Raw genomic sequence first — 25,160 nt, 5'->3', positions numbered from 1 at the left:
GCCAACACAAAAGACGACGACAAAAGAATATTAACTGTCATACAGAAAAATTATTCGTCTTTATTGAATTGAATAAACATAATATATATAGCTGTGCATGATTAACAGAGTAGACGTTCGAAAGAATTCTTTTCATTCTCGTTTCTTTTTTGTTCTTAATTCTTATATATTGAGAAGCAAAAATTTTTTGACATATTCATGCAAAATAAATATGATGATGAATATGATGAATAATTAATCATTACGAGAACGAGTAAGAATAATCATCATCATCATCATTTTGTCATTGTTGTTTGAATGTGACATCTTTTACATTTTAACGAATTACACAATTTTTTTTTGCTGTTGTTGCGGTTGCTGCTGCTGCAGTTAGTTATAATTGAACATTGTTGCAATTCAATTGGATATTTTTCAACATGATGATGGTAAGTGGGATTTCGAATCAATTCTGATGCTTCAACAATGAATTATTTTTTTCATTTTTAACCAATTTTTTTTATATATGTGATATGATTTAAAGTTTTTTTTTTGTTTTCGAAAAAAATGACTATATTCAATCATCGATTCAACCATCATATATAATAATAAACAATATATATTTCAAATAGTAATCGTCACATCCGGATATAATCTCGTGTGTGTTGTGTGTGTTTGTGCATAATACAATATATATACTCGGCGAAAACAAAAACAACAGCAAAACAAATCAAAAAACACTTGCACTTGAATAAATCAATATTTTAACATTTTTTGTCACAAAACAATTCTCTTCTTTCTCCTACTCACTCATTGTGTTGTGTGTGTGTGTGTGTGTTTTGTACATAAATGGCTTAAATGACTATACAATCATTGAATGAAAAAGTGAGAAAAAAATGCACCAAAAAGAAATCTGACACACACGAAAGTTGAGAAAAATTATTTTTTTTTGTTATGATGATGCAAACAACCCAAGCAACAGGCATTCAAAATACCAACAACGATAATAGTAGCAACAACAACGGTACAAATGGCAATATTAATAACGGTAATGCCATGTCAACCGATTTTAATATTGCCGCAATAGAAAATAATACTACTACCGCCGTTATTATGGAAACTTCTGCCGCAAATATCAATAATAATGATATTGTTGATATAGCTGCTACAAATACCATTCATACTCTTAATCATCATCCTCAACAACAACAACAGCAGCATCATACTCCTCCGCCTAATCATCATCATCATCATAATACGCATCCACACCACCACCAACATCATCATCATCATCATCATCATCAGCATCATCGCCATCAACAACAACAACAACAACAACAACTTACAAATCAAAATAATAATATGACTATCATCGATAGTAATACAAACAACAACAACACCACCACAACAACAACAACAACAGACAACATTATTAGCCATGTCATTATTAGTAGTGGTGGTATAAATAATGATCATCATCAACCACAATCAAATCAAAATCAAAATGTGAATAATAATCCTAATAATACAATAGCGATCAATTCGAATACATCGGTTGTGGTAGTTGCCAATCCTAATATATCATCACCATCATCATTATTACCAACGACGATAGTGACAAACGAATCATCGTTAACAACCAAAACAACAACAACATTACCGCTGACAGCAACAACTGTAATAACGACCAATCCAAATAATAATAATCAACAACAACAACAACAACCAATCCAACAGCCACCGACGACGGCGATGGTAACAAATACTGAAGATACTGAAATGAGACATCGTTTTAAAGTTGTAAAATTAGTTTCATCACAACCATATACACGTGGAAGATGGACTTGTTTTGATTATAATGACGAAAATCAAAATACAATCAATATATCGAAACATGTACCGGCTAATAAAATTACACCGAATGAACAATTGGAACAATCGGTATTATTACAAGATCAAAATTGTCAAACAGGCACAGTATCTGGTGGCCAAATGAATCCCGATCAATCTGAAGTAGCAATCGATAATAAAATTGAACAAGCAATGGATCTGGTCAAATCGCATTTAATGTTTGCTGTACGTGAAGAAGTTGATGTGCTTAAAGAACGTATTAAAGAATTGGAATCCGATATACAGATATTGAAAGCCCATGCCACTCCGGAAACATTAGCATTATTAAGTAATAATCGTTCAAGTGCTGTTACCGCAAATGCTGCCGTTGTTGCGGCTGTAGCTACAGCGGCTGCTGCTGCCGCTGTATCAACGACAACGAACAATGTCAATGTCAATCCTATTGCTGTCGTTGCTATTAATAATAATAATAATAATAATGCTTTAACTAATAATAACAATCATAATCCAGCTATTATGTCGAATGTTAATGTAAATTCTGATTGAACAAAAATTTATTTTCATATTTTTTTGAAAATTCATTATCATCATCATCATCATCCATACATCCGCCACACGGTTTTATATCTAAAAAAAAAGCGAAATTCTGACAATTCATCATCGTATCAACACAATTGCATAGTCAACTTGTCGATTTGCTTGATTGTTTGAATTTTACATCACATAATATTCTTCATTTATGGCCTTCACAATTGAATACTTTTCTTTTTTTTGGACAATAACCACAACAACAACAACAACAACAAAACTACAAACTACAAACTTGACAAAATAAGTGATAGAAATAAATTGAAATTAAAATTGTCTTTTTACAAATATTTGTTCTTTTGCCAATAAATTTGATAATAAAAAATGATGATGAAAATTTAATGTGTGAATGAATTTTTGTAATGCCATCATCACAGATAATTAAGGAGATTGTTTATATATGATGTATATAAATACAAACAAATAATTTTCACAACCAAAAATTATTTTAAAATAATAAAGATGAAATCATCATATTTTCATTGTTTCATCTTTTTCTTTTTCTTCTTTCGCGATTTCTTTTTCTTCTTACTGGTTTTCGATTCAACAATTTTCGGTTTTTTCTTTTTCGATTTTTTTCGACGTTTTTTCTTATTGCTGTAATTATCATTATTCGATTCATCATTATTATCGGATGAAAATTCTTCTGGATATAATTCTTTATAGCCATCGTGTCCCCATCGTTCTGGCTGTTTGGACTCGGCATTCATCAATTTTTTCAGCCAATTATTTTGCGGTTTTTTGCTCGAACAACATTGATGTTGATTATTATGGTCATAATTTTGTTCATTCCCAAATTTTTCATCATCATCATCATTTAATTTTCGTTTTCGCGATACATTACGCAATTTCCACATGAGATCTTCTTCTTTTTTCTGACAAAAAAAAATTTTTTAATTGATAATTTACAAAAATAAAATTTGATTTGTTTGCACATACTCTGTTTTGAAAATCGGTTGATTGAATAGTATTTCTAAGTAGTGTTTTACCCGCTTCAGAAACGTATTTTGATGTCATGATTGTGTGAATTCGAATGGGTTATTTTCAAAATTTTGAAATGATAATGAAATTTTCAAAAAAATCATCAAATTCTCGCATGATAATTTTTTTGATGACTATTTCCACAACAACAACAAAATTGACCTATCAAGCGTCGATATAGTCGTTCGAGTGAGAACATTGAAAAGTAAAAAAAAAATGCAAGTGTTGAGTGTTGTGTGTTGCCAATATATTGGCGGTGAAGGAGTCGGTTGGTTTCTCATCACAATTGGTTTTTTGTCTCTCGTTTCATAAATATATCCAAATTTTCAATCATAAAGTAAAGTTTTATTATTTTGTTCGCTAATCAGATTTACTTGTCGTCTTGATTACCCACCACATAATAACCATAATGGCTGAAGTGAGCAATGAAGAAAGCCTCTATCCAATAGCCGTATTGATTGATGAACTACGAAATGAAGATGTTCAGGTACGTCTTAATTCGATTCGAAAATTATCCACCATTGCATTAGCATTGGGTGTGGAACGTACCCGTACGGAATTGATTCCATTTTTGGCTGATACAATCTATGATGAAGATGAAGTTCTTGTTGCATTGGCCGAACAATTTGGTCAATTTACCAAATTGGTTGGTGGGCCCGAATTTGCTCATGTTCTTTTGGCACCGCTTGAAGGTCTTGCCATGGTGGAAGAGACGTTTGTCCGTGAAAAAGCTATCGAATCACTTAGAATTGTAGCCAATGATCATTCCTCGCATGATCTTGAAGAATATTTTGTTCCATTGGTAAAACGTTTGGCAGATGGTGATTGGTTCACTTCTCGTTGTAGTGCATGTGGCTTATTCAGCGTCGTTTATCCACGTGTTTCTAATCAGGTTAAAGCCGATCTTCGAGGATATTTTCGTATACTTTGTGATGATGATACGCCAATGGTACGCCGTAATGCTGCCAACAAATTGGGTGAATTTGCTGTCGTTTTGGAACCCGAATATGTCAAATCAGAAATCATACCATTGTGGTCAAAATTTCTAAACGATGATCAAGATTCTGTTCGTTTATTGGCGGTTGAAGATTCGATTGCCATTGCTGGTCTATTGACTCATGAAGATATCGAGATGCATATGATACAATTTTTGAAACAAGCTTCCGAAGATAAATCATGGCGTGTTCGTTATATGGTTGCCGATAGATTCACTGACATACAAAATGTTGTTGGACCTGAAATTACAAAAAGTGAATTAGTTCAAGCATTTCAAAATTTATTGAAAGATCCAGAAGCTGAAGTTCGTGCTGCCGCTGCACAAAAAGTCAAAGATTTTTGCCAGAATTTGCCTGCGGATTCTAGAGAACAAATTATCATGACACAGATATTACCATGTATTAAAGAATTGGTTATCGATCCTAATCAACATGTTAAAACAGCATTGGCCGGTGTCATCATGGGTCTATCACCGATAGTTGGTGAACAAAATACCATCGAACAATTGTTGCCGATTTTTCTATCCATGTTGAAAGATGAATGTCCCGAAGTTCGTTTGAATGTTATTTCTAAATTGGATTGTGTTAATGAAGTTATCGGTGTACAACAATTGAGTCAATCATTATTACCGGCTATTGTTGAATTGGCTGAAGATAGTAAATGGCGTGTTCGATTAGCCATCATTCAATATATGCCCCTATTAGCTGGACAACTTGGTGTGGAATTTTTCGAGGAAAAACTCAATTCCCTTTGTATGGGCTGGCTTGTGGATCAAGTTTTTGCTATTCGTGAGGCTGCAACATTAAATCTTAAAAAATTGGTGGAAAAATTCGGAGCCGAATGGGCACAAAAAACGGTCATACCAAAAATATTATCAATGGCAACCGATCCAAATTATCTTCATCGTATGACTTTTCTTTTCAGTATCAATGTTTTGGCTTCAGTCTGTGGACCTGATATTATAATTGTAAGTTGTTCATATCAAATCAATTTTGTTGATTCTAACCGAATTTTGTTTTGTAGAAATCAATGTTACCAACGGTTTTACGTTTGAGTACTGATTCCGTGCCGAATGTTCGATTCAATGTGGCCAAAACATTGAAATTATTGGGAGCCGAATTAGATAGAAAGTGAGTTTTGTTTTGTGTTTCAAAAATTATCAATTAATATCGTCTATGTATGTTTCTAGTGTGACTCAAAGTCAAATTAAACCTTGTTTGGAAAAATTAATCAACGATAGCGATAATGATGTTCGATATTATGCTGATGAAGGACTTCGTTCATTATAAATTATTATATGGATCTTTATTGGACAAAAATTTTGAAATTTGCATCATTTAAAAAAAATTATAATATTTTCATTCACTTACACACACATCGATAATCACACGATGAAACAAAATAATAAAAATCCCTTTAATTATAACATTAACAAAACCAAAACCTAATTTTGAGACATTGTAAATAATATTCTAATGGGTTATCGTTGTTTTTTTGTTGTGGGATCCAATCAGACTACAAGTTTGCAGAAACAGACCATACTATATGTGCATGCGATTGTTCCCAGTTATCGTTCCCATCGATGAACAAACTATAATGGATACCCCTTCTACAAAAATTTATTATCAATTATTGTAGGCTAACAAACAAACAAAAAAACAATTAGAAAATTTGAATATTCATATTCATAGTCTTTCTTTATTTTATACATGAAATAAATTGTCACAATAAAAAGTATTTGGTTTGAATAAAAGAGGGCAACACTTTTGTCCAAATTTGACCGGAACCTTGTTATTGTTTTTGATTTTTATTCATTCGATTTTGGACAAAGCTCGTTTTATTATTATTGTTTGTTTATTGTATCTTGTTTGTTTCCATGAATCACAATCAATAATTAAATCATACTGAATCTTGGTTTGGGCAAATTTTCACCCATACAATTATCCTGATCAACATAATGTAATGGTAATGTATCATATATTCCATTTTGATAGAAAATGTCAAACAGAAAATCAACATAAGATTTTGATAAAGGTGTTGTCGGTGATCGTGTGTAAATATTGCCAATACCTAATAAATGATTGATTGATTGATTGATTAATCGATTTGATAGAAGGGATTAATTAGATAGAGGTTAAAAAGATTTTGTTGTTGTTTTTTTTTTACCTTGGTGACCATTATCCGATGTTGGTGAACAGCTATAGATTACGGCCACACCTAAGTTGCCATCGTAATAGATTAGATGCGTGTCGAAACGGACGCCATCTTTTTGAGTGTTTGTGTGTGTGTTTTATGATGTTGATGGTATAGACAAAATAAATTCATTTCAATCCGCCAAAAAAAAAAAAAAAAAAAAAAAAAACAAACGAGCAAACAAACTTACTTGATAATGTACTAGTCCACGTTGTTGGATCATTTGGCCATACCTCTGTAGTGGCATTCTGTCGAAACCAATCACCCGTTCTAATTTGTTTCAATTGTTGTTTATTTAATTTTACAAATGTTTGCAACAACCATCTTACCGATTATTTTGTAGATTATCCATAATGAATATGTGGTTATCGCCTTGATCAATGTAATCGATCCATGCACATTTGAAAAATGGTTCGCCTGATCGTACACGGCTTCTATATCGTTTGTACCAAATGCCTTCATACTTGGAAATGGAAAAAAGGAATTTATCATTTCAATGAATTCACACAAACACATACACTGGAGTTACCTGTTTGAATGTATAATATCCATTTCCAGCTGGTCTTGTTTTAGGACATTCTCCTTGTTTCACTTGGCCATCATTTAAAATAACTGATGTTTGTGGCCTATACAGAATCGTTGCACGGTCATTGAATACATTTGTAGTTGTAGTTGATGGATTTGAATTCAATGATTGTGGCTGGAAAAAGTTCCTTCCAAATACAGATGTTGGTACAATTGACAATGTTGAAGATGAAAATAGATTTTGATTCGGTTGTTGAATGGTTTGATAGGAATTTCTCCTTAATTGTCCCATCGCTGTATTCATTATGGAAATGAATATGAAAATTTTCACTTTAACAAATGAATTCACCACCATCATGACCAGTTTGTTGTGATATTAAATGCCCAATGTTCGAAATCTTTTATTTATATAGAAACTAGCTATCAAAATGATCAAGTGTCACAAAATAATGAAGAAAAAGAGCCAAAAACATGTCATATGATGTCATCGACATTTGGTCAGACAATCGAATCCAAATCCTAAATCAATAAGGTCAAACGACATGTGTGTGTGTGTGTGTCGGTGCTCAAATCTTTATAAATGAATCGTAAATCTCAATCAATCAATCAATCATTCATTCATTCAGTCATTCGAATTGACAAATTTCTAATTGTTTCATTTTTTTTTGTTCATCTTGTGTCGTGATGAACAACAACGGACAATATATTTTTTTTCATTTCAAGGCAACTTTTCATTCAAAAAGATTAAATACCAATGTCCAATATGTTACAATGTGATTGATCCGAAATTATACATTTGTTTTTGTTTTCAATCGTGTTTTTGTACTCGTGTTGTGTATATATACAAGGTTAAGTCAAATTATTATTGTTTATCATCATTTGAAAGAACACATATAATCATAAATCAATTCTTTTTTTTTTTTTTTTGGTGAGTAAGTGAGTGAAAAATTTTTTTTTTATTGTTTTTCATTTGCAATAAACTTTTTGTTTGTTTCTGATAAGATGCAACCATTGAAATACAGATTGGTTAGAACAAATAATTATGATGATTAGAAAAAGGTTTGATCTTTTGTTGTTTGATTGCAATTTTTTTTTTCATATCTTCTTAAATGCAATGTTGTTGTTGTTGTTTTTTTTTATTTGTTTACAACCACCCGGATAATAAAGCAAAAAATTCCAGAAAAATGAAACCAAATTTAATCATCATTTTTTTTTGTTGGGATAAAATCATCAATCAATACAAATGAAAATAATTTTTTTTTCTTCTGGTTGCCTAGCTATATTTGGATGACAGTTTTGGTTTATTATCATCGATACATTTAGTTGTCTCGGTGTTCTTTGGGTAAGATATTTTGCTGTTGTTTTTTATCGTCGTTATTGAACAAACAATAATGATAATGTATCATCAATTGATTGATTAATTATTACAAATTTCTATGATTATAGGAAACGGAAACCATTGCGATTGTCTGTTTATTTGTCATTTGTGATGGTGATGAGAATGAATGAAAATGATATTTACCTTTCAAATGTGTGTGTGTGTGTGTGTTTCGATGTTTATATGTTCGTGTCTTTGTATGTGTGTGTGTGTGTTTGCGTCAACGATTTCCTGATTTAAAAATTTGTATATTTGTTATGACTATTTTGTTGATATTTGATTTGGTTTGGTTTATTCATTCATCATGATGATTCATTTCATTTCATTTGAATTGATCGTGAGTTTAGGTTTGGATTTTGAATTATAATATGCAAAAGGTAGAAAAGTGAAAGAGTGAAAAAAAAAAATTTCTGGTTATTTTATTTCTCTTTTCCAAGTTGGCTTCTACACTGTGTTTGTTATTAATCATATATATTTGGTATATCGTTCTGGTTGCAATAATATAATACAATGATTTAAGTTCATTGAGAACATCCGCTAAAAATGTTGACATCAGTTTATTATAACAATAACAATATTAATTTCTTCTTCTTTTTTTTTTGGTGATGGTTTTCCACCTCTCAAAAAATTGTTTGTTTTTTGTTGCTGTTGTTGTTGTTCAATTTTATCGTTGATGATGATTTTTGGTCGGCATGGTGATCTCTCGGTATCCACACCATCATTTTTTTTGATCAATCTCCATTATTTCAAATATATGAAAAAAAATGGAAAAAAAAATCTTTTGATCATTTTTTTTGGCTAATCTTATCGCATCTATTTGGATGATATTGATGATGATGATGATGATGGTGAGATGTTTGATTGGTCTATGCCTCTGATGATTGTTTGCTCCATTATTATTATTAACCATCGTCGTCAATCATCATCATCATTTTATTCTTTTCGTTGTTGTATGTGCGATAAATTTTCAAAAAAAATAAAAAAAAATTGAATTTCATTTTTTTTATGAGTCGCACCTATTTTTTTTTAATGTCTCAATGATTGTGCCTTATTATTGAAAATTTTTCGATTAGTTTTTGTTTGTTTTTCATATTAAATTCACAATTCACAATGTTTTCAAATAAATTATTTCAAATTTTATTCATTGTTCTAATCACAATATGTGGTCAATCGTTTGGTCAACAGCATTCAGTACCACCTGGAATGACATTAATACGAAATAAACATGCATATATGGCTGACAAAGGTCAAATGAGTTCATTCATACAAGATTGCATCTATAAACCTCATTCACTAAATACACGACCATCAAGTCAAAGTATGGAAACATTAATCGATTATATTGAACGTCTGGAAGATTGGCTATCCAATACTACCGATACGATTCTATCAAAATTTAAAAATCCCGAAGATGTTGCTCGATTAATTTTGCAAAGGTAATTTCTTTTTAAAATATCAATCAATGATAAAATTTTTTCAAATATTTTTTTGTAAGATTTCATCTGGACGATATTGATTTCAATGAATTAGAATTCACTTCGGTTGTTCAAAAACGTTTAGAAATTGATACGAAAATTCTTGGTCTAAGTACACTAGTGGAAACGGATTACTATTTTCCCGACTCAATATATAGCGAACAAGAACTGTGTACAATGCTAAACATGTTTTCACATTTTTTTCTTAACACTACCGATCGAATGATGAACAATCGTTATCGAAGAGGTGTTTATGTTTTTGATCAACCATATGACAACAGCAATAGCAGAGCAGGAACCGTAGGAAATTTTGCTAACGCTCAATATTCTATCAAGGAAAAAGGTGTTGTAACATTTCGACAAAATAGTCTTGAAGCTATTGCACCATCAAAAGTGTTGATCGGTATTGTGTCTGGTCTAACAAAAAATCCGCTTACCGATGGTGTTAAAATTGCCCATGGATTTAAAGAACAAGTTTCATTCAAAGATCCTTTCCTTGCAACAACATTAGCCAATATGCCCGGTACAGCCGTATTTTACGAATCGACCAATAATGATAGATTTAATGAAAAACTTATTTATGGTGTTACCGGTGAATGGATTGATGAACCCTGTTGTAATCATTATGCTATCAAGGATTCAATTTCTTCAATCATTAAATTACGATTCTCTAATCGTGGTTCATTAGCTCAAATTCGTGGTGCACTTGATGGCTATATTATTGGAAAACATTTACGAAAATTTGATTCAACCAATACGAGATTAAGTAACATACTTCGATCTTATTATTCGGTTCCTCATTCAAGAAGTGGTAAAAATCAAGATCTTGGCGTAAGCTATTGTGATCGTAGTGTTGAAAAACCACCACAGAGTGATCTAAACAATGAAATCGATACTTATGCCAGGATTTATCGATTTTTGCAAGACATGGAAGGAATGAATCCTAGAACAAATTCATTCTCTTCCATTTTGGATAGAGCATCACAAACACAAAGTAAATATGATCACTGATTATGGGTATGAGAATTTAATGAAATTAATTCTCTCACTCAATTAATTTAGCCGATATTTGCCGTACAAGACCCACTACTTTGGATCAAAATGCACCATGCGAAACGCCATCGGATTTAATTTTCGTTCTTGATCCTAAACAAGAAAATCTGAATAAAACTGCACAAATTGTTGATGATATCATCTCGAAAGTGAATAAAATTGGCAGATACGCTGGAACAATTTCCGTTTTTGTTAATTCGAATAGCAACAAAAATATGGTTCAAATGCCAAATGGTCCTGGTGGTTGGCCACTAGCTGCTTTGATTTTCAATTCTACCAATATTGGATCTGTATCCTGTGCCTTTCAACAAGATAGTAAGATATAGATTCAGATTGAATAATTGAAATTTTTTGGTAATATATTCTTGTTTTCAAATCCAAATAGATTTAATGTTTTCGGCACAAAGTAATTTTGGAAAATTCTTCAAAGAATTGAATCAGACCATTTCAAATTATAGATATTGGAATGGAAAACGAAAATCATTGAATGATATGGCATCGATCAATGTTATAATCGTTGATTATGATACACTAAAAATGCCCACCGATTCAAAAGATTTGGATGACTATAATTGGTATAAAGAATCGCTTAAAGAGGATAATCAAGATGTCCGATATTTGATCATTTCAAATGATCAGAAAAATTTTGTCGATATTCTACCCGATAAAAGCAAAGATATAGTGGGCACAACACAAACACAAGTTGGAACAAATTTTGAGAAAAAAATTTGTGAAAATCCAGCACAAATTATCTATGAAAAATGTTATGAAAAACCATCACAAAACTCTGTGATGACAAGACATGTCAGTCCCGGTTTCAAACAACAATGGGCAATGTATCCCGAGTATTTTCTCAAAAGTTATGGCATTGAATTCAAGGTTAGTTTAATTCAATTCTAATATTTTATGATAAAAAAAAATTTCACTCATTTTCCCATTTAAAATAAATCAGGTTCGCGCTGTTGATGGTTCAATCAAATATTGTTTTGATCGTGAATTTCCACCTCGTGAACGTGCAGAATATTGTAAAGAAATTGCAGCCGGATCAGAAGAAACGATTGAATGGAGTAATCCATGCGAAGATCATAGCGTACGTTCTTGTAGTCCATTTTATTTCACTATTTGGGGCAAAGAACGAACATCATCGATGCCATGTAAAGAAATTGCCTGCCAATCACTGGATCAAATAAAATTTCAAATTACACATACCGGTATTTCATGTAGTTCATCAATGAAATTGGTTTCTATGTTTTTCCTACAAATTGCCTGCCTTATTTTTGTCTATCAAAGATTCAGTAATTTTTTCTAATTTCAATTTCTACAAACAAACCACCAGTCCAAAACACACATTCCCTTGATAATTCATTTTTTAAAAAATCTCATTTTTTCTCATATAAATAAATGATACATTTGATTTTTATTTTTTCATTAAAAACTTTGACTTATACTTTTATTTTCCTGTATGTGGACAGGAAATTTGAAGAAGAAAGAACTCGATTGAAAAATAACGAAAAGAAAATTATTGAAAATAAAAAAAAGATAATTAAAATGCAAATATTTTAAAAATTGAAATATAAAATACAAATATTTTCAATTATTATGAATTTTATTTATATGTTTTTTCATCCCTCATAGCATATGCACAATTTTTAGCATTCAAATTTCCGGATTCAGTTGATGTACAAATTCAATGTACAGTGGAAGTATGTAGACATGGTTGTATTGATACATGCAATGATGGTATCTCAAGTAATCCACAACAACAACAGCCACGTCAAAAACAAGATCATCATCGAAATGATTTCCATAAAGAGAATAATCGATTTCAGATTGAAAATGTCACTAGCCATAGATTTGTGATGGATAATAAAGATGATTTACTTGAATCAGCTGATACAAATAAAGAACCTGTCTCTACAAATGTTCATTTGCCTGCAGATATTATTAATGATAATAAAAATGTTCAGCCAGTACATTTAATTGATGATGATGATGAAAATGGTAAACGAAATTATTTGGATATTATTGCCGATTATCTTCATAATGTTGACGCCAATAAAGATAAAATTATTCATAATGATTATCAAGTCGAAACAATAATGGAATCTACACCGAATCCAATAATATCATCACATAACAATCATCAACATCAACAACCTAGACATCCTACACCTAAACCAATGATTGATATTCCAAAGAAAAAAATTATTCGTCCACCAGCGCCACAAAAACCTTATCCAATTCCTATGAGAAATATGAATCTTGGTGAACCTGTTGCACAGGTTATGACTATCCCATTGAGTCCAATTTATTCGATGCCAATGCCATTGACAATGGGACCGCTGACACCACCAATTCATCAACAGCATCCATCCAAATCGAATGGATTTGGTTCATTATTATTGAATCCATTCAATTCATTAAAATTATTTGGCAATGGAAACAATAATAATGGTGGTGGTGGTGGTGGTGGTAATAAAAAATACATACCACAGATATTATCAAATTATTTTCAACAAAAACGTCAACAACCATCATTACCATCAACATCGATGATGATGAATATACCAAATGATAATTTTGAATTATTACTCAATTCAGCTATTCCATCATCACCGCCGTCTCATTCATCCAATGGAGGTCGTCTATATCGTAGTCGTCGTTATATCAATGATAACCAGGGCGAGATTGGATTGAAAAAAGGATTTCAAGTTGTAACCACATTAGATCTATCATTTGCTCCGAACATATCACAGGATATGATGCCTGTATTTGAAGGCAAACCAGAAGCTGTTGTATATGGCCTATGTTTTTCAAGCACATATTTTATCTATGCTCTTGCTACGGCTATTTCGTTTTTATTTAGTGCTATATTCGTATCGATTTTTATCGTTTGTAAATTAGAAAGAATTAAAGTGGCCAAAAAGAATATCGGATGCTAAGATTTTCGAATGAAAGAAAGAATCTGGGCCAAATATTCATCATTTTATTTATTTATCCACGCTTTATATCTATCTGTATCTGTAAACGATTTTGAATATTTATTTTTTTATAAATAAAAAATGTTGTTATTTTTAACCAACTACACGTAAGTTGAAATTGTCAAATTTTATTCATTTAGTTGTATTTTATTACGATAAACAAATAACAGGCAGGTTCGAGGCAATTCTAAAACTAATTCAGAAAGGCGTAAACGCCAATTGTTTAAGTAGCAGTTGGATATCGAATCTAATTATCGAACACCAATCTACTATTTTTAAATTTGTCATTCGTGTGTGTGTGTGTGTGGTGTGTGTGTGTGTGTGTGTATTTTTACTATTCAGTTTTCGTATTTGTTTGTTTCAATGGCCAGAATATGCGTTGAAAAAAAGGGAAAATTCTTTAAAAAAGCATACGCATAACAAGAGAATATTATATAACTTGACAAAAAAATCATTTCATCATTTAAAAAAAAAAATGCTGTCAAGAAAGATAATTAAAACTTTTTTTTTGTTTTTTTTCTGATTCGGGAAAAGAATTTTTCATTTATCTTTTGTTGTTGTTGTCTCTTCGTTTGATGATGATGATTATTATTTTTTTCTGTGACAATATTTTATCCATTTGAAACCCGAACGAACAAAATGGAAAAAAAAGTGAAATGAAACTCTTTGCAAAATGTATAGATATGGTTGTTTAGTAGTGATGATTTTTTTAAAGATGATAAAAAAATGATGACACTGATGATGACGATTATCGAAGAAAATCTATTAATTTTCAATCATCACGAATCATATAACAACGATGATGACGATCACATTGCGAATTTCTGATAAAGAAAACGAAAAAAAACAAAAGATCAGTTTGATGATAAGCAAACAAAATATTACGAACCTTTTTTTCTCCAATTTCAATCGAATCGAATGTTGTGTTTGAAAATTCGTCTACGGGTTTTTTTCTTTCTTTTTTCTGGTTTTTGGATCCAACTATTACAATAAGAAAAACGATTCTTTTCTCATCGTAAAATGCTGGATGATGAAAAAAAAATTGGAAAAAAGAATCATTAATTTCATTTTCAGCTTTTCTTTGCGTAGAGAATTTCGTTTTCGTTTCTTCTTCTTTATTTTTTTTCTTATCAACGAATAGCCACCATTGATAGATAAAATCAGATGTTTGTGTGTATTGTAAACGATTCGGGCCAATAGAGACACAACAAAAACATTGACTATGGTACAAACACAGATAAATAGATAGTTATTGACACTGAAAATGGCCATAGATCCATAAACAGATCTTGTTTAGTTCATTCACGATTTACTTGTGATTTATTATATTTTTCATTTCACGGCAATGGAAAAATGATGTTGAAGGACGATAAATATACCAGACAAACGAAAAAGAAAAATATTGAACCCGAAAATGATTCTTTTTTGTCTTCTTGTCTCGATTAGGGTCAAGTTAGCCGGTCGCAATGATTTTTTTCTCTCGCTTTTACATGTTTTTGATGTAACCAAAAACAAAACGATCGTTGTATCGACCACTATATCTTGGTGGCAATTGAGAAAGATTTTTTGCACATTAGAGCTTCTGAAGATGTTGTTTTCGATTTTTTTTTTGTCATCAAAGTTTTTCTTTTTTATTATTACGGTTCAATAAATATAGTCAAGCAGCAAAAAGAAAACAAAAAAATTTTCAGTGTCCGAAAAAAAAATCGAAAAACATTGATGTAAATCAAATATGCTGCCCTCTATGGACGGCTTTATTAAACAAGCCGGCTCAGCTTCGCCGCATTAAATGCAAAGTTTATACACAGTGCAATTATGATGATGATGAGAAAAAAAATGCAATTTTGTTAAAAATTGAAATAACAAAATCCCACTAATAAGGCCGTTATTCTAGAATAAACGGATGATGATGAAATTGGGTTATTTTTAAATTTAAATAACCAAAAACCAATGGTGATCATGATGATAATCCAAAAAAATGCAATTTTGTTAAAAATTGAAATAACAAAATCCCACTAATTCGTAGGCCGTTATTTACTAGAATAAACGGATCCTGATGAAATTGGGTTAATTTTAAATTTAAAAGGGCATTAAATACCAATGTTGTCATGGTAATTTTAAATTCCATTTGGAACGTAGGTTCAGAATCGAATATCAATTCTCGTAACCTTCGTTTGACGTATTGAAAATTGATTTACCAAAATGACCATTAAAGGTTCCTTCATTGGGTATTAATGGGTTAATATCAAATGCCAAAGGGCATTAAAATTCATAGCCACCCCTTGTTCATAGATAACGATTTTTCACTGAATTATGCTGCAGTGTTCAGAAAGAAAATTCAAAAATATGTGTGGATATATCCATCATGAATATTTCAAGCATCAAAAGTGATTGGTAACATTGATTTGGAGAACAAATTCTCGGAAGCAAGCAAATTGATAAAACGTGACCTTGTTTTGGTAGCCAGTTCATATCTTTAAAATATTTATTAAACACATAAAAATGAATAAATACTTTATTAAATGATTTTCATATATTGTTGTTAATGTAATGATTACAAAACAATGAGCTTCTGAAGATGTTGTTTTCGATTTTTTTTTGTCATCAAAGTTTTTCTTTTTTATTATTACGGTTCAAGCAATAGTTTAGTCAAGCAGCAAAAACAAAACAAAAAAAAAATTTCAGTGTCCGAATAAAAAAATCGAAAAACATTGATGTGAATCAAATATGCTGCCCTCTATGGACGGTTTTATTAAACAAACTAAAAAATTATAGCACTATCTATGGTACGCTTCCTTTTGGTGTGTTGCTCATTGTTCTCCAAAAGAACTTTTTGTTTTTTTCCAAATTTTGTTTCGAGACAATTCAATTCAATCAATCAACTCGATGATAAATATTTGTTTGTCAAAACTTTTTCTTATTATTGTATTGCAGATAAATTCGATTTCATCATTGGATATAATGGCAAATCAAACGTTTACGTCTCCATCACCATTATATTTTGAAAATTCTACCAAATTCGAAATTGTTTCATCATCGAAATCTCATGAATCAAATTATTATCTACTGCATTCGATGGAAAAAAATTCGTTACCAATTTTCATTTCTATACTTGGAATAATATTCTTTTCACTGGCAATAATGTTTTATATATACTATTATCGTAAATATAATCGAAAATCGTCGAATGTCAATCAACAAAGAGATGAGATGTTTGTAAGCATCATTGACTATGATTGCAATTCGTCACAAAATTTACAATGATGACAATTCATGTTTATGTTTATACTATAATTTCATTACAATTTCAATTCATTTTCTGTAAATTTGTATATTGCTTGCCATAACTTTTTCATTATTATCGATCGATGATTATATATTTTGAATAAAATGATTGTTTGCAATTTTTATTTTTACATAAGAAAAATAGAAATATAGTAACGTTCGTGCAACGGTTGAGAAGAAAAACTTTGTTGGTCAACTAATTAATAAGGTTAAATGCCGCATACTCCTCAAGACGGAAGTGGCCGCGGTTTCTGAGTATGTCCAAATCGGTGTTTTCAGCCAATGATTTTTTTATGTGGTTGTGATGGACCCCACTTCAATTCCTGTCCTCGATTTTGATGTTTGGATAATTCGTCATTATCATCGAATTGTCCTCGTCGTGGTCGTGGTGGTGTTTGTGGTTCTTGTCCTCGTTGTGGTGGTGATAATGGTTCTTGTCCTCGTCGTGGTGGTGTTTATGGTTCTTGTCCTCGTCGTGGTGGTGCTTGCGGTTCTTGTCCTCGTCGTGGTGGTGGTGATGGTGGTTGGGGTGGCTTATTTTTTTCATGGTTTTTTTTATGTTTGTATAAACCTGATTTTGATGTGAATTTTCTTCCACAACTGGCACATTTCAATTTTTTTTTTTGGTGTTTAAAATATTCGTGATGAATATATTTACACATTTTTTTAAATTTTTCATGACATTTTCGCCACTGACATGTCAGAATTTTCCCATCTTTCTTGGGTTGCATTAATCGTCTAGATGGTAGTGATTCAGATTCAGATGGTGATGATAATGTTGATAATGTTGATAATGGTTCTTGTTCTCGTCGTGGTCGTGGTGGTGATAATGGTTCTTGTCCTCGTCGCGGTCGTGGTGGTGATAATGGTTCTTGTCCCCCGGCACTTAATCTTTCGACCTAGATGGTAGGTATTTTGGTGTTCTTTATACTTCCACATCTCAGGGAATTTTTTTCCGCACCGTGGCCATGGACAAAGAATTTTACCATCATCATCAAAATTCGGTAATAAGGATCGTCCAGATGGGGATGATGATGATGGTTGTGATCTTGGTGGTTGTTGTAAATTCAGAGGTCTTGATTAAAGAAATCACAAACTCAAAGAAATAAAACAACACTATGTGTTCATTACAACGTATAACCATCCAATAAATTTTATTTTTCAAAAGTATAATATTAAATACAATAAAGCGATATATTATTCGAATTATCGAATAATCAAGTTCTAAAATACGTTTCATTATCACACTAAATATACATCAGTGGTGTTTGTGGTTGTGGTGGTGGTGTTTGTATTAGTTGTGTAAATTGTTGTTGTTGTTGTATAATTTGTTGTTGTTGTTGGTTGAGATCCATGTTTCTAAATTGAGTAAAAAAATAAATATCAATTGAGTATAAATAAAAGAGATAAATTTAATTGGTTAGTATTTTGAGTGAATTGATTAGTTTTTAAAATTCAAAAAAATACTTGTTATGCATAGCTTTATTCAGCTACGGAAACGGATACTTACTAAATATTAAAAAAAATAAATGTCAAAAAAAATAATGTTGAAAATAATGACAATGACCAAACTGCAAAAAAAAGACAATAATGATGATGATTGTGACGTTGTCTTGGAAATTTATACGATTTCACAGCCAAACTGGTGTTGGTTAGCGTTGGTTGGTGGTTGTGGTGGTCATATACCTGATTATCATCACGATAATATAGAATCATATGCAGCAATTCCGACTACAGAAGCTGCTGCTAATTATGGTGAATATTTATTCATATCAATCATGTGGGGTTATGCCATCATTATCCTCATCATCATCTTGGATCATTTTATCTCATTGCTTAACGTTTTTCTTTCTTTCTTTCAGATGACATACGGAAATGACGAAAAGTTGATAAAATGGCATTGAATAATGTTGTTAAATTCCAATTCAAACGATGCTGGGCAACATGAAGATAATCAACAAATAAATTGGCCATCATCGAATGACAATTTGCAAAGTAATCAACATTTTTGCCAGAACCAACCAAATCGGCAACACAAACAAGCAGCTTTCAACCGATAATTCCGAGTCCGCATTCACACACACACACTTGAACACGCATCATCGTTAAGTTCAATAAAAATGTTTTTTTATTTTATATTTTTTTTATACAAATTTAATAATTCTTGTTTACAATTTTTTTTATTGCTTGGGTTGTGGTCGTGTTCGTGTTTGTGGTCGTGATGATGTTGGTGATGGTTGTGATGTTGATGGTGTTGGTGAAGATTGTGGTGATGGTGATGGTGTTACTGATGGTAAAGATGGTATCTGCGAAATTGCAGAGGTTGCCGAACTTGAAGAAGAAGAATCTTCATCAATGTCTTCAATGACAATGCTTGCATTGTCATCATCGACATCGGCTGCTTCCGGCACCGGACCACCATCGTCGACATCGGCTGCTTCCGGCACCGGACCACCATCGTCGACATCGGCTGCTTCTGGTATAGGACCATAATCATCGACATCGGCTGCTTCTGGCACCGGACCATAATCATCGACATCGGCTGCTTCTGGCATAGGACCATAATCATCGACATCGGCTGCTTCCGGCATCGGACCACCATCGTCAACATCGTTTCGTTGTTGTAGTTGTTGTGTTAGTTGTTGTATCATTTGTTGTTTTTGTTGTAGTTGTTGTTTTAGTTGTTGTATCAATTCTTGTTGTTGTGTTAGTTGTTGTATCAATTCTTGTTGTGGTTGTTGTTGTTGTGTTAGTTGTTGTATTGTGTTCTCTTGTTGTTGTATTATTTGTGTTAGGTGTTGTGTAGTTTGTTGTTGTTGTTGTAATGTTTGTTGTTGTTGTTGTAATGTTTGTTGTTGTTGTTGTATTATTTGTAATAAGTGTTGTGTAGTTTGTTGTTGATTATGTGTTGATGCCATTTTTGAATTAGAAAAAAAAGAAAAAAAATTCAATGTAAACAAAAAAAAAGTATGTAATGTTGAAAATAGTAATGATGACGAGCAACTTGCAAAAAATAATCGACAATAATGGTAATTAAACAATAATGACGATAATGACGAACAAGCAAGAATGATCGTGAATAATGGTGATGATCGTGTGTTTTCTCCGAATATTTATACAATTTCTTGGACCGTCCAACTGCCAATTGGTTAAGACCACGCCTCACGTTGATAACCAGCTCAATCTGCCTTTCACGTGGGCCATGTGCTACTCATGTATCAGGCCCAGTTTGTCCTTGCTTGAAATAGTAGAAAAGTTTCCAGAAGACAAAAGTGGTGTACAGAGCATTAACCAATAGAATTGGAGAGTTTTGGCGGTTAATTAAAAAACAAGGTACTCGAATCTTATTGGTTCGTGGTCCGTACCCCACTTAATCATTCCAATAGAAGCGACGAATCTTTGTACTGAAAGGAAATCGAACTAAAATCGAAGCGTTGTTCGTATTTCTCAATAAATTGAGAACCGGAGATTCAAATAGAGTGTGTTACAACAACAATTTGTAATCTTTATTACTGAAATTTATAAATTAAGAATGAGAAATATTAAAATAAATATATACAATTTCATACCGATTGTTAGTTACAAAAAAAAAACAGAGCACAAATCATTTCACGACAAGAACTCACACACACACGTGTTATTAGTTCACCGAACATACAATTTTTTATTACTTTGTTACATCGTTCATAAACAACGTACCGTAGCAAGAGTGATTGCTGCAAACATTCAGAAATCAGAATCGCAAGTTTCAGTATATATTCAATCGGTATTGAAATCATTTGAAGATGTTTTACCAGCTCGATTTGGATGTGGCTCTTTGTCAAGAGCAATCGTAAACAAACAAACAAGAAAATTGACCAGCTGCAAGAAAATTGTTTGATTGTGAAAATCGCTTGATGATAATATGTGATGGCCGAATTATCAAAAATGATCATCAAAGAAGCTCGTATATTGAAAGGAATTCTTGATGGTTTTTTCTTGAATACTCGGTTTATACATTGTTTGTTGATATGTCGACAAACTGCTTAATGATAAAGAGCACACAATTTAAACGTTCAATTATGTCCAATGTTTGGCTGTGGTCGATAGATCCAAATGTGATATTAAGAGCGTTAATAATGTTTTGGATAGTGTTGCAAATAGATAGATTATGCTTTATTCTCATTATTATTATTCAAATACACAATAAGGAATGGATATGGATAAGTTCATCAATGAAATTGGTTTCCATGTTTTTCCTACAAATTGCCTGCCTTATTTTTGTCTATCAAAGATTCAGTAATTTTTTCTTAATTTCTATTAAGAAAAATACAAACTAATACAAACGAACCACACATTCCCTTGATAATTCATTTTTTTCTCATATAAATTAATGATGCATTTGATTTTTATTTTTAATTTGTCCCCTAGAACTAGTCGGGTACGACTAGGGGAGAGTGAGTAGAAAAGTTTACAAAAAGTGAAAAGAGACAAAATGTAGAAAAGGAAAATACAAAGGAAGATAAGTAAAAAAAAAAATAAAAATAAAAATAAAGAAAAGAAAAAAAATGAAATAAAATAAAATCAAAAGAATAAAAAGTAAGATAAAATAAAACGCGGGAGATATAGTAGTGTTTTAGAGCCTTTTGTAGATAGCTTCCATGAGGTCCAGCCAGTGGGGCAAGTCTTTTGGAGATATACTGATTGATGTTAGTTCCTTGCACATCCTTCCTTCGGCTACGCTTCTCTCAGATGCTGTAGTAATAAATGTTCTGGGGTTTGGCTTTCACCACACCAACAGTTCCCGTCTTCTTGAATTTTAAATCTTTTGAGGTAGGAAGCGAATCTTCCGTGACCAGAGAGGAATTGCGTTTGTATATATGTTGGAATAAAACGGCACTTCTTCCTGTCTTTAATGTCTGGAAAGAACCTTTGAAATATTCATGATGAATATATTTACACATTTTTTTAAATTTTTCATGACATTTTCGCCACTGACATGTCAGAATTTTCCCATCTTTCTTGGGTTGCATTAATCGTCTAGATGGTAGTGATTCTGATTCTGTTTTACACATCCATTTTTTATAAAAAAAAATTTATTACAACCAGAGATCGGGCACATAATGTATTGGACTGATCAGCTTCATGCCACGTTTTCACCATGCTGGATTTTTGCTTGTTATGGATTTTCTGATAAAAATTTAATAAGTTACAATCACACAAGAAAAATATGAACACGATGTGTTTTGCTTAAACACTAAAAATCGAGTGAGTTTTCATTTCATAGGTTCAATACAATAAATATAATATAATATATAATATAATAATGTTCTAAGAACATTCGAACATTGAAGTTCTAATACACGTTTCATAATTACACTAAATATACAACATTTTCTATTCCCTGCTAGAAAGGAAGTCGATTAAACCCGATGTTCTTTCTACACTGTAAGAAATTTGTAACCTCAATCGTGGGTGATAATGTACAGCGAAAGATACACGTTGGGAGGAGGTTATATAATGAGGAAGCGAGGGCATTTAAATTGAGGCTGATTAATACATTGAAAGTAAAAAATGCAATCATGTAACGTGTAAATAAATTTTTCTTGTATTATTTCATGAACAGTAAGATATTTTTATGAACGGTGCCGAAAAATATGAAAAATTAAAATTGATAAATTCACCTGCAGAAAGCCACAGCTATATTACTATCGAAACGACTATCGATATATCGATTCGTTGGTCGTCGCTCGTTTCGTCTGTGGAACACACACAAACACATGATGAGAGGTTAAAATTCTTTTTTTATTTGTTATAAACAATTTGACCAAAAAATATGATTTCGGAATGTAAAATTAAATGTTATGCCAAAGGATTGGCATATTTTACAATAGGTAAGTTTATTTTTGTCCAAAATAAAAAAAAACAATTCATCAATCAATAATTTCATTCCAACTTTAGGATTTTCTTTGCCATATCTGTTATTGTCAATCAAGGTGAAAAAAACGAATCCACAATTATTTCGAAAATTATTGATTATACCGACCATTGTTGCATTTCATGGTCTGACATATATTCCAAAAGATCTTGATAAATGTGAACAAAACCAACAGCAACAGAAAAGAATGGCTAATAGTAGTAGTTGATAGTTATGTTGTCTACAATTAATTTAATTATGCAATTTTTGTAAGAAATAAATTCAATCAATCAATCATAATAATCGACATGAGCAGCATCGGCAAATTCATCTTTATACAAAATCTGTAGCAATTTATTTGCTGAATCTTCTGGCTTGAGCGGTATTGTCTCTTGAAATTGTTTTTGAAGTGTTGATTCTTGTTGTAGCTGACGAAACATTTCTGTATCCAATGGTCCTGGTGCATAGTTTAATATTCGATATTTTGTTTTCGACTGTTTTGTGGTGATTAATTCATTTGCTAACTGTTTAAAATAAGCTTCTCTTGCTGCTTTTCCAACACAATAATCCAACAATCCTGGCATCGGTTTAATGGCAGCCAATGATGATACGTTAATGATATGGCAATGATGAGTTTTGATTTGACGAAGAAAAACACTGGTTATTTCCATAACTGAATAGAGATTCAAACGATAATAAACATGACGTTTAGCAGCATCATTGACAGTGACTGTGTCACATAGTTCAGTAGTTTTTCCAATCGATCCAGCATTATGAATCAATATATAATGGCCATACGGTTTGGACAGGTTACTATTTAGATTTTGTTCGAATTCTTTGTTTATATCATCGATTGCTTTTGTCTCGGCAAGATCGGTTACTATTTTAGTCACCATATTACATCTTGAATCAATTGATCTAAGCTCATTGGCAAGTGAATCAAGTTCATTTTCATTACGTGCGATTAATATAAATTTCAGAATCGATTCTTTATCATTTGAGAATTGATTAAAAAAAGAATGGGCAAATTTTTTAGCCAAAATACGACCGAATCCTTTACTTGCACCGGTTATTATCACACAACAACGATTAGATTTAAAAATGGAATGATTTTCCATGATGGAATGATTTTTTATGGAATGTGTGTTGCTGAAACAATTTTTATCGATGAAATCTGGTCATTTGTTTTACTCATCAACAAATGATGATGTTGAAATTTTCAACTATTTTGCATTAGCATCTATTTTTCTATTTCGACCCGAACATCTCGATCCAATTGAACAGTTGAAAAATTGAAATAAAAAATTTTTTCATTCTTTTTTTTGATCTTTGTACTTCCGGATAAAATTGCATTTATTGCTTGCCAACAATTACGGTTATTTGATCAGTATATTTTACCACCATTAAAATCGATATATTGATATTGATTACCAGTAAATATTGCATACATATGAATGATAAGAAATGAATAATTGAGATCAATCGATTAATCAATCAATCAATTTGTTGAAAAAGGATAAAGATGCCACCACATTATTATTTTTTTTCATGCTATAGATATGGGAAGTGGGTGGTTGAATTATTTGAAATTCATAGCGATGATCAAATCAAATGAAAAAAATTATCAGCTTGCAAAAAGAAATTTTGATGATTGAAATTTAACAATCATCAAACAAAAATGTTTGTATTGATGATGATGATGATGATGATAATGATGGCTTCTGTTGATGTTTTTTTTTCACTATGCAGCCATAATAATTTGATCATCGCCATACCATTTAATGATCACATGATCGATTCATCCATCAATTGATTGTCATCATCTGTGATTCAATTTTTTTTTTTTTTTTTTTGAAAACACTAATTTCATCTCATGGGACAAAAAAAAACAAACAAACAAACAAAATAATTTCGTCCTCGTTTTCTTGTTATATTGGAAATTATTCTCAAAAAAAAAAAAATTCAAATGGCCATTTCAAGTT

At 31.5% G+C, this 25,160-nt stretch overlaps 7 protein-coding genes and 1 long non-coding RNA gene across 8 annotated transcripts; 4 read left to right on the top strand and 4 right to left on the bottom strand.

The window, feature by feature from the left end:
* Positions 1–930: 930 nt before the first annotated feature.
* On the top strand, positions 931–2,752 carry LOC124495151 (uncharacterized). Its single transcript, XM_047058489.2, has one exon. The coding sequence runs from the start codon at positions 931–933 to the stop codon at positions 2,371–2,373; it is 1,443 nt and encodes a 480-aa protein (XP_046914445.2). The 3' UTR covers positions 2,374–2,752.
* Positions 1,704–3,477, bottom strand: LOC124494850 (uncharacterized protein NKAPD1). Its single transcript, XM_075729501.1, has 2 exons — positions 3,355–3,477; positions 1,704–3,290 (listed from the first exon to the last, which is right to left on the bottom strand). Exons 1-2 carry the CDS (start codon positions 3,430–3,432, stop codon positions 2,895–2,897), a joined length of 474 nt encoding a protein of 157 aa, XP_075585616.1. The 5' UTR covers positions 3,433–3,477; the 3' UTR covers positions 1,704–2,894.
* Pp2A-29B (Protein phosphatase PP2A regulatory subunit A) lies at positions 3,361–6,178 on the top strand. Its single transcript, XM_047058442.2, has 3 exons — positions 3,361–5,359; positions 5,416–5,522; positions 5,582–6,178. Exons 1-3 carry the CDS (start codon positions 3,806–3,808, stop codon positions 5,679–5,681), a joined length of 1,761 nt encoding a protein of 586 aa, XP_046914398.2. The 5' UTR covers positions 3,361–3,805; the 3' UTR covers positions 5,682–6,178.
* On the bottom strand, positions 6,058–7,986 carry LOC124495131 (uncharacterized). The gene is made up of 5 exons (XM_047058465.2): positions 7,115–7,986; positions 6,915–7,048; positions 6,776–6,855; positions 6,559–6,657; positions 6,058–6,462 (listed from the first exon to the last, which is right to left on the bottom strand). The coding sequence occupies exons 1-5, from the start codon at positions 7,466–7,468 to the stop codon at positions 6,287–6,289; spliced, it is 843 nt and encodes a 280-aa protein (XP_046914421.1). The 5' UTR covers positions 7,469–7,986; the 3' UTR covers positions 6,058–6,286.
* A 1,019-nt stretch (positions 7,987–9,005) lies between these two features.
* LOC124495098 (uncharacterized) lies at positions 9,006–12,451 on the top strand. The gene is made up of 5 exons (XM_047058424.2): positions 9,006–9,924; positions 9,984–10,957; positions 11,026–11,331; positions 11,402–11,895; positions 11,969–12,451. The coding sequence occupies exons 1-5, from the start codon at positions 9,599–9,601 to the stop codon at positions 12,323–12,325; spliced, it is 2,457 nt and encodes an 818-aa protein (XP_046914380.2). The 5' UTR covers positions 9,006–9,598; the 3' UTR covers positions 12,326–12,451.
* Positions 12,452–12,645: 194 nt separating this feature from the next.
* On the top strand, positions 12,646–14,094 carry LOC124495160 (uncharacterized). The gene has a single exon (XM_075729500.1). It carries the CDS (start codon positions 12,876–12,878, stop codon positions 13,956–13,958), a length of 1,083 nt encoding a protein of 360 aa, XP_075585615.1. The 5' UTR covers positions 12,646–12,875; the 3' UTR covers positions 13,959–14,094.
* Positions 14,095–14,606: 512 nt separating this feature from the next.
* On the bottom strand, positions 14,607–15,737 carry LOC142597409 (uncharacterized). Its single transcript, XR_012832138.1, has 2 exons — positions 14,887–15,737; positions 14,607–14,821 (listed from the first exon to the last, which is right to left on the bottom strand). It is a non-coding gene; the product is annotated as an uncharacterized LOC142597409 (long non-coding RNA).
* Positions 15,738–23,047: 7,310 nt separating this feature from the next.
* LOC124495133 (sepiapterin reductase) lies at positions 23,048–24,914 on the bottom strand. Its single transcript, XM_047058467.2, has one exon. The coding sequence runs from the start codon at positions 24,294–24,296 to the stop codon at positions 23,469–23,471; it is 828 nt and encodes a 275-aa protein (XP_046914423.2). The 5' UTR covers positions 24,297–24,914; the 3' UTR covers positions 23,048–23,468.
* Between the last annotated feature and the right edge of the window lie 246 nt (positions 24,915–25,160).

This window comes from Dermatophagoides farinae, chromosome 3 (genome assembly GCF_024713945.1).
Source record: "Dermatophagoides farinae isolate YC_2012a chromosome 3, ASM2471394v1, whole genome shotgun sequence".
NCBI classification, from domain to species: Eukaryota; Metazoa; Arthropoda; class Arachnida; order Sarcoptiformes; family Pyroglyphidae; genus Dermatophagoides; species Dermatophagoides farinae.
Note: the sequence above shows the minus strand (reverse complement) of the source record. Positions and strands in the feature narration are given on the sequence as shown.